The sequence below is a fragment of the Rhagoletis pomonella genome, unplaced genomic scaffold, assembly GCF_013731165.1.
Source record: "Rhagoletis pomonella isolate Grant_MI unplaced genomic scaffold, Rhpom_1.0 Rhpom_scaffold_00002, whole genome shotgun sequence".
Classification (NCBI taxonomy): domain Eukaryota; kingdom Metazoa; phylum Arthropoda; class Insecta; order Diptera; family Tephritidae; genus Rhagoletis; species Rhagoletis pomonella.
In genome coordinates this window covers 110561073-110570225 of record NW_023458556.1, presented here as the reverse complement: position 1 = coordinate 110570225, position 9153 = coordinate 110561073, and the positions used below count along the sequence as shown (strand labels likewise).

At 37.9% G+C, this 9153-nt stretch overlaps 1 protein-coding gene across 2 annotated transcripts in view; it reads right to left on the bottom strand.

The window, feature by feature from the left end:
* Window positions 1-873: 873 nt before the first annotated feature.
* LOC118734324 (fibroblast growth factor receptor 1-A) overlaps window positions 874-9153 on the bottom strand; it is a gene marked incomplete at its 3' end in the record, with an annotated part of 33676 nt that continues 25396 nt past the window's right edge. For both annotated transcript variants that reach the window (XM_036464048.1, XM_036464049.1), the window contains 1 exon segment: window positions 874-951. In XM_036464048.1, the coding sequence (XP_036319941.1) occupies window positions 874-951 (78 nt within the window).

Sequence of the window (9153 nt, the reverse complement as noted above, 5' to 3'; positions counted from 1 at the left end):
TTTTTCTTCTGTTAAAATTTGATTTCTTTTAAATATTTTTATTAAATAATAAAAAACTGGAATGATTAATTAATTTGTCAGAAACTATTAGTCCTATCGGAAGGTGTTGTATACACGGTTTATGGAGAATTCTATTAGCATTAATTTGACGTATCTCGTTTTAAGATTGTTAAATTGGTTCGTAAGATACACGTAATTAAGCGGAACTACTTAAGCTGAATAACGGTAAATTGCAAATATCTCGAAAACTTATCCATAGAGAAAAAATTAACTCGATTTTCCGAATCACCGGGCAATTCTCCATAGAAATTGTATAGTGGCGTCCGGAGAACAAAAACCAAACTAAAATTTGTGATCCAGTGTTATTGATTAAATTATTAGCTAGATAACGTCACTCAACACTTTCTGCTTTATCCTTGTAATTTTCATTTATAACTCTATTCACATTTTATTTTTGTCTACTTTCAGGAAAATTGTTTGCTCTAGTTAGGTAAAATTTTCCTTACTTTTCCATTTCTGATTGGCTATCAGCTATGAAATACTACCCGACACAAAACAGCTGCGTGTCATTTGCTTATAAAATAGGGTCAAAAATCCAAATTAAACGTTCCTAAGAGAGTCGTATGAGAATTCTGAGTGGATTAACATCACTAATCGAGAATTAATAATTAAAATGTTTGTATGGTAAATCGAAGTCAATCAGCGCCTTCATCGAGAAAGCTCGATTAACTGACTGAACTTAAAATAGTATAACTATCAGATACGCAAGTGGGGTTTCTTTAGATTCCATTTTAATTTTTTCGTTTCATTTGCTTCTACCCAATTTGGTGAAATTTTTTTAAATGTAATAATTTACAAAGTTTATTAACTTACATGGCGATGAGGCTGAGCCGATATGCTGAAGGGTTGAATAAAATATAGCTATTATCCAAATTAGCTTAGATTCCATTGCTGTAAAAAGAAAAGAAATCAAAAGTGTCTTGGATTAAAATTTCGAAGTGAAACGGAAAAGCAAAATATAGAGTAAAAGAAAGTAATCCAAGAAAGTTAATGAATTGAAGACTTGAAAAAAACTAGTGAGTAAATAGCTGACACTAGAGCTGGAAACTATCGATGGCACTGTCGATAGTATCGATGTTTTGCCTATTATTGTCACTATCGTTTATAGGTTATTACTATCGATAGTTTTGGCAGCCATCTCTATCTATTTTTTTGTCTAACTCCACTACTCTATCATTCTAATTTTAAAATTATTGGTGCAAAGGCTTTTTCGTTACATATGGGAAATTTGTTTGTTGAAGGTGTCGGACATTTTTTCCATATAAAAAAATTATCAAACATTATTTTATATGGAGAAAATGAGCGACACCTCCAACAAAAAAGAATTGCTAAAAATCAATGGTAAGTCCTATCCACCTCAAACTTACACTTTGTTATAGTAAAATAGAATGGACTAAAAAACTGCATACTCAACTTTTTTCTAGAGAACGTAAATAAAAAGTGCAATATTTGAATGAAATTTTGCCGAATTTTCTTTAATTTTGCACAAGGTTTGGAACTCTGATTTTTGGGTTTTTTGTTGTAGAATTAACCATATTTTTATAAAAAATTATCGAAAAATAAAATGTTTAAAGAATAGTTTCCCGTATAGTAAAAAATTCGCTGCACCTAAACTTTATTGACTGACTGTATATGATTTGAAATAAGATTTTATAAATAAAATGTGAAACGAACGGTGATTTTAGTGCAAGTATGCTGAATTGCAGTGCATTTAAAGTTTTTGAGGCGTTGTTTATTATAAAATGAGAACTGTCAAAGTCGGCAAAACCAAAGTAGCGGTTCGCGGAATGCGACACGGTTCGCTACATCCCGCATAAAAATCGCAATCCCGCAAGTGTGCGGGATCGAGATCATCAATCCCGCGGGTCCTCGGGATTTGCGGGACCCACCTTTTGTGGGGTAGTATAATATAGGTTGCTGATCAAGCGGCGGAATCGGCTTTTAAACACTCCAATTGTTCTTTCCACAATATTTCTCGCTGAAAAGTGCGCCATATTAAATTTATGCTCGCGGGAGTTATATTGTGGGTTTCTGTATGGCGTTAAAAGGAACGGTTCACTCTGATAGCCGCCGGCTTAGATAAAATGTCGAACGCTGCTTATATTTCAGATAAAAGAGTCATGGCTTGAACCAATATATCTTGCATAAACCGCTCGAACTAACATATCGTTATAACAAATCTTCAAAAATTAATATGTACATATGTACATATGTATGTATGTATATAAAATAAATAAAATAAAAACAACTTTTTAATATTCCACGCTTTTATAAATGGACTAAAAAGTAGAAAATAATATTTCTCAGTCCCATAGATTTTGATTTTGAAATTTTAGCAAAAGCCATTATAAACAATTTATGTATTTGAAAACGAAAAACGTGGAGCGCATGCAGTACAAAGCATTACGTCGTTTTTGTACTTTAAACGACGATTAGATTTAATTGACAATAGTCAAACTACATAACATAGACCTAACAATTCTACAGCAAAAGTACAAATTTGAGATCGATTTTAAGCGATCGTTATTCATATACCCTCATACATACAGATTTAACACATATATTACCTTTCATATCAATTCAAGTCTATTACATGCGCCCCATGCTTTTCATTTTCGATCTCGTTAATTGTTTATAATGACATCATTGGATCAGCGAATTTTACTTGCTAATCATGTTTATTGTTTATTTGATTTTATTTTTCGAATAAAGACTCCCTGATGAAGACGCGAGAGCGTTGAAATGCGTAGGAGGGTAAAAGGAAAATTTAATTTTTCCGCTTTTTTAACTCTATCGGCCGAAGCAGCTCCAACCCAGCAAACATAACAAATAAGAATTTGGCCCAAAAAATTATAATTATGTTTATATTGACTTTTGCTAAAATTTCAAAATCAAAAGTTATCAAAACAAATTTTATGGGACTGAGAAATATTATTTTCTACTTTTTAGGCCATTTATAAGAGCGCGGTATATTAAAAAGTTTTTTTATTTTATTTATTTTCTGCTTTTTAGTCTTGTCTGTATAACATTTTGCAATAGATATTAAGATAATTCAACGATATTAATAGATTGGTGCTTACACATAGTAATGCGGCAATCCCAGCGTCCAAAAACACGCTAAAAACAGCTTAAAAGGCCTTCAAACGCCTCAAAACGGCCACGGGAGCTCAAACAAACCAACTGGACCCAAAATATTATGAAAGAAAAGTTTCGGACTTGTCCCAAACTGTTTCCGAACTGGCCCCTGCCTGGTCTCAGAGACTAGTTACCAACTCATACATCTACCTCTAATGTCTAATTTTATGCTCTTTGATACGCTACCTACCAACGAGGTTGATGTCTAGACTGGGTTGTATAGAAACTTTGGTATAATAGGTGTCTGGACAAACAACATTGTAAGTTGATAAAAGCGTCGTAATAATAATAATAATAAAATAGTAGATGTACCTACACATTTTACTTTTTTAACTTACAATGATCGCATTCATGCTGAAATACCCTTTTTGATTAACACCTAAATGCTCAGCAATCGACGATTTTACTCATTTTCCTTGCGTTCCATGAGTGCACTCAGTAATTCCTGGAATACGGTATTTTGTGTAAAAATATTCTCCTGCCCTTCGGTTTTCTATGTCATTCATTTTAAATTTAACTCAGCGTCTGCAAATGAACTGTTCTAGGGCTTTCAGCACTTCCCCTATAACCACTGACAACATGCTACCCGCTAAGCATACGCTAAAATCGTTACCCACAGATCTTTGATAAGATCCCTCAGCGAAAAATTTTGAGGCCGATGCAAGTTGCAGCACTAAAGAAATTTTTACGTCTAGCACCATTGCCAAAGTTTCCTTATTAAGGCGATAATGATCAACAGGGAACGTATTTTATGGAGATTGCCTTTTTTCTACTAAAGAGATAGAGTATATTCGATTAAGAATGTCCACGATTTAGATTTCCCTGATTCCATATATACACATTTGATGTTGCCTTTTTTAGCCTTTTTTAAGATATTTGCCTTTTCTACCTTAAAGACCTGTATGCAGCTCTCAAGAAAAGCAAAAACTCCATATAAAATGACGTACAAGAAATCGCTAAGAAATTTTCGTGTGTCAAATTTCCTAAAGGCAGTACACAGTTATTGGACTGCAATGGGGTAAAGTCGTTGCGCTGGGTATGCAGTTACAGTTGCGCGGCTATACTCAATCCCGACTCTTGCGTCCTCGTTCACGCGCTCTGGGCAACGTGAGAAACCCATGTGCGAGATGCGGTAACCAATCCGAGTGCAGCCTTGGGTCACGGCAGAAAGAGAGGGAGCTTCGGTGGGGCCACTCCGACTTATTCGGTTTAACGGCTCACTGAAGTCTGCAGCGTCTGTTCACCGGTAGGTGCGGCTGCAAGCGGGTGTCTGCTTGGAGCAAGCGGCTCTCTATATAAACATGTACTTGGTTCTGAAGCCACCCCAGTCCCAGCAGTGGGTTGTGCGCTGGGTTTGGGACCCGCCACTTAAAAACCACTTCCAGTGGAGAAGCAAGGTAAAGCCTCGGATGAGACCCCCTTATGATGACGACCGCGGCAAACGCTTACAGAATTACGATTTGAGGGCATAGACCTGGAAGGTCCGGACCCTTAATGGAGAAGGTGTCTCTGCCCGGATGGTTGATGTCTTCGTAATGACAAAAGCTGATATCACCGCCATCCAAGAAATGCGTTGGACGGAGCAAGGCAAGCAATGTCTGGGGCCTTGCGACGTCTACTACAGCTGCCATGTAAAGGAGCGCAAATTCGGAGGTGGATTTGTGGTGGGAGAGAGACTCCGTCACCGAGTAATGTCGTTCACCCCGGTGAACGAGCGTCTAGCCACAATCCGCATCAAAGCGAGATTCTTCAACATCTCGCTCATCTGCGCCCATGCCGCGACGGAAGAGAAAGATAAGGCATCCAAGGACCTCTTCCATGAGCGCTTGGAGCGCACGTACGAGAGCTGCCCCGCCATAATATCAAAATCGTGCTTGGCGACTTCAATGCCAGGGTGGGTAAGGAAGGTATCTTTGGAACCACCGTCGAAAAATTAAGCCTCCACTCCGAAACGTCCGACAACGGATTGAGGCTGTTCGACTTCGCCGGGCCCGAAACATGGCAGTATGCAGTACTAGGTTCAAGCATAAAAAGATCCATCAAGCTTAGCCATGTAGCTCTCCGGATCGAAAAACGAGAAACCAAATCGATCGTGTTGTGATAGACGGAAGGCAAGCTTCCAGTGTTTTGGACGTGCGCATACTCCGAGGCCCAAACATCGACTCGGACCACTATCTTGTTGCAAACAAGAAACGCACCCGCCTCTGTGCAGTAAAAAATGTGCGCCCAAATATGCAAGGAAAGCTTAACGTCGAAAAGCTGCAATCACAACAGACAGCCAGAGAGCACTCTTCAACAAAGCGATATATGCGGGCAGTGGAACCACATTTCCCGCTCATTAAGTACCGCCGCCGAAGAAGTAGACGGATTTCAGCGAGCCCGAAAGAAAAACTGGTATGATGAGGAGTGTCAGGAAGCTGCAGAGAAAAAAGATGCCGCCTACAGGGCCACGCTGCGATTGGGCACAACGCCTGCTATATGGGACCGCTATAGGGATCTGAAGAGGGAAGCGTAATGTATTTGCCGCAATAAGAAGAGAGAGGAAGGATGCCCGAAAATTTTACCAGAAATTTAGGCGACTTACGGAAGGTTTCAAGACCAGGGCGTACTCCTGTAAGAACAACAATGGCGACCTAGTAACCGATGTTCATAACGTACTTAAATTATGGAGGGAACACTTTTCCACCCTACTGAATGGTAGCAACACGAAAAGTTGTGGAGAAGAAGAACCCGAGCCCGCAGTCGATGATGACGGAGTCGATGTTCCGCCGCACGAATAGCAATAACGCAGCTGAAAAACAACAAAGCTGCTGGAGCTGACAGCCTGCCAGCTGAGCTACTCAAGTTGATAAGGTGCATGCATCAACTCTTGTGCAGAATATGGTCAGATGAACGCATCCGACGACTGGAATTTAAGTGTGCTCTGCCCAATTCACAGGAAAGGCGACCCCGCCATTCGCGCCAACTACCGCGGGATCAGTCAGCACATTCGCACCTTGGCAACCACGTCACTGTTGACAGTTATTATTTCGATAAAGTAGAGAATTTCGATTACTTGGGAACCAGTATTAACACCGAAAACAATGTCAGCATGGTAATCCAACGCAGAATCGCTCTAGCCAACAAGTGCTACTTTGGACTGAGTAGGCAATTCAGGAGTAGAGTCCCCTCTCGACGTACGAAAACCACACTCTATAGGTCTCATCATGCCCGTGCTGGTATATGGCGTAGAAGCATGGACAATGACAACATCCGATGAGGCGGCTCTTGGAGTATTCGAGGGAAAGATTTTGCGGAAGATTTACGGGCCTTTACGAGTTGGCGACGGCGAGTACCGCAGACGATGGAACGATGAGCTGTATGAGCTTTACAACGACATGGACATAATGCAGCGAATTAAAATACAGCGGCTCCGCTGGCTTGGCCATGTCGTTCGAATGGACACCGACGCTCCAGCTCTGAAAGTATTCAACTCGGAACCCGCTGGTGGTAGCAGAGGAAGAGGGATGCCCCCACTGCGATGGAAAGATCAGGTGGAGAAGGAATTGGCTTCACTTGGCGTTTACAATTGGCGTCAGTTGGCACAGAAGAGAAACGACTGGCGTGCTTTGCTTAACTCTGCCAAAATCGCTTAGGCGGTTACAGCGCCAAATAAGAAGAAGAAGAAGAAATATATTTGAGATCGTCTTTTTTAGATAGGTAGAAACAAACAAAGATACCTGAGATATCTTTTTCAAATTAACTTAATTTAGTTAATTTAAAATTTTTTTTTTTTTAATTGACCTCGAGCCGGCTCAAAGTGGCTCTTAGAGGGTTAAAATCTAAATTCGGCACATCCACGACAACTCTTCTCTCATTTGATATGAGTGTCATATAAATCAATGGGGGTTAAGTACCTCAAAAGTGTACCAAAAATTCATGTTTGCGTATTAATATACATATAGGAATATAGGATATAACTGATATTCGGGCTGAAGTTGTACCAATCAGGACTGTAAATAGTTTTTTTTTAATATTTTGCTCAAAGTGGCTCTTAGAGGGTTAAAACCTAAATTCAGCACATCTACACCAACTTATCTTTCTTTTGATATGAGTTTCATTTAAATCGATGGGGACTAAGTACCTCAAAAGTGTACCACACAAATCATGTTTGCGTATTAATATAAAAGAAGATGACATGTTGCTTCGCTAACTAATATTCGGGTCGAACTTGTACCAATCAGGACTTTAAATAGTTTTTTTTTAACATTTCGGTCAATGTTGCTCTTAGAAAGAGCTTAGTGCATGGAACTGAATTTGCCATAACTCGACTTTGGAGGCACGAATTGGACCCATTTTTGGCAGACTTATTTATCCTTATGTAGCGAATATATTTATATTCTAAGTGTGAAGTTGATAGAACTGGCTGTCGAGATAGGTCGATCATCCACTCAGGTATCGATATGTACAGTGCCACACTAAATTATTTGCACAGAGAATTTTTCACAATGTTGGGAACATTTTTTACCTTAAATTTTCCTCGAATTTTTTAAAAAAATATAGTTCCTCCTACAACAAAAAAGATTAAAAAAAATTTCTAGACAATGTGCAAAACCCAGGAAATTACAAACAAGTTGTCATTGTAAATAGTATGAAGTTGGTAAAAAATGGCGTCTTATTCAAGCAGCCCCGGCTTGAATTTTTTTGTTTAAAATCCCTTCGTCCATAAACAAGCAATCGCGTTTTCGACTCTTTCGTGTAATTCACTCATTTTAACCGGGACAAAATTACACATACAGTCATCCAATAAAGTTTTGGTACAGCAAATTTTTTACAATATAAAAATATGGTTAATTCAACAACAAAAACCCCAAAAACCAGTGTTCCAAACCTTAAAAGTAAAAAAATTCTGCAAATTTTCATCCATACATTACACTTTTTATTTACACTCTTTAGAAAAAAGGTGAGTACGCAGTTCTTAGCCCATTCAATTTTATCCATATAAAATAATGTTTGATAATTTTTTATATGGAAAAATTGTGCGACACCTTCAACAAAAAAATTTTCCAAAAATCAATGGTAAGTCCTAGCTTCCTCATATTTGCACTTTATTATACTAAAATTGAATGAGCTAAAAATCTGCATACTCAACTTTTTTCTAGAGAGCGTAAATAAAAAGTGCAATATAATAATGAAATTTTGCAGAATTTTCTTTAATTTTGCACAAGGTCTGGAACTCAGATTTTTGGGGGTTTTGTTGTAGAATTAACCATATTTTTATTAAAAATTGGCGAAAAATAAAATATTTAAAAAATAGATGCCCGTAGTTTAAAAAATTTGCTATACCTAAACTTTATTGACTGACTGTATTTTTTACATCTATGGGGAAATCTTTTGAGACATAGGCATATTGTTGCCGCTCCAAAGCAACTGCACTACCAAGTGCGGTTTCTATACCTTCGTTAATAATACTTACATGTGTAAATATCAATAAATAGTTATTCAAAACAAAACACACGGTTTAAATGACCAGTTTACTTGCTAAAATCGATAAAATCAGGAAATTTCTAGTGCAACTCGCACAAAATCTATTTTTTATTAAGGTATAACTTCTCGAGCGGTCAGACCTAAAACTCGGGGTTTTCAGGCATTTTTTGTAGGTTCTGAGGAATAAAATTACAGGTATTAAACAAATGTGCCAGTTACCAAATGCAAGAAAAAGTCTGCTAACAACTGTAACTCAATTTCGCGTATTTCATAAAAAAAAGTGAATTTTCTTGTGGTAGTCGTTGAGCGGTACTTATTTTACATTTGTGGGTATAGAACATACTTCTTCAATTCTTCAGAAGGAGAATCCTATGTTAAAGGAAAATGTGCCACTTATCATTGCTGAAAAATCTTCTTGAGCAAACGCGTGATCAGTGCGTAATTTTTTACTTAATATGTTTGGTTTTTCGTTGTGTATTTGGATCTGTGTAA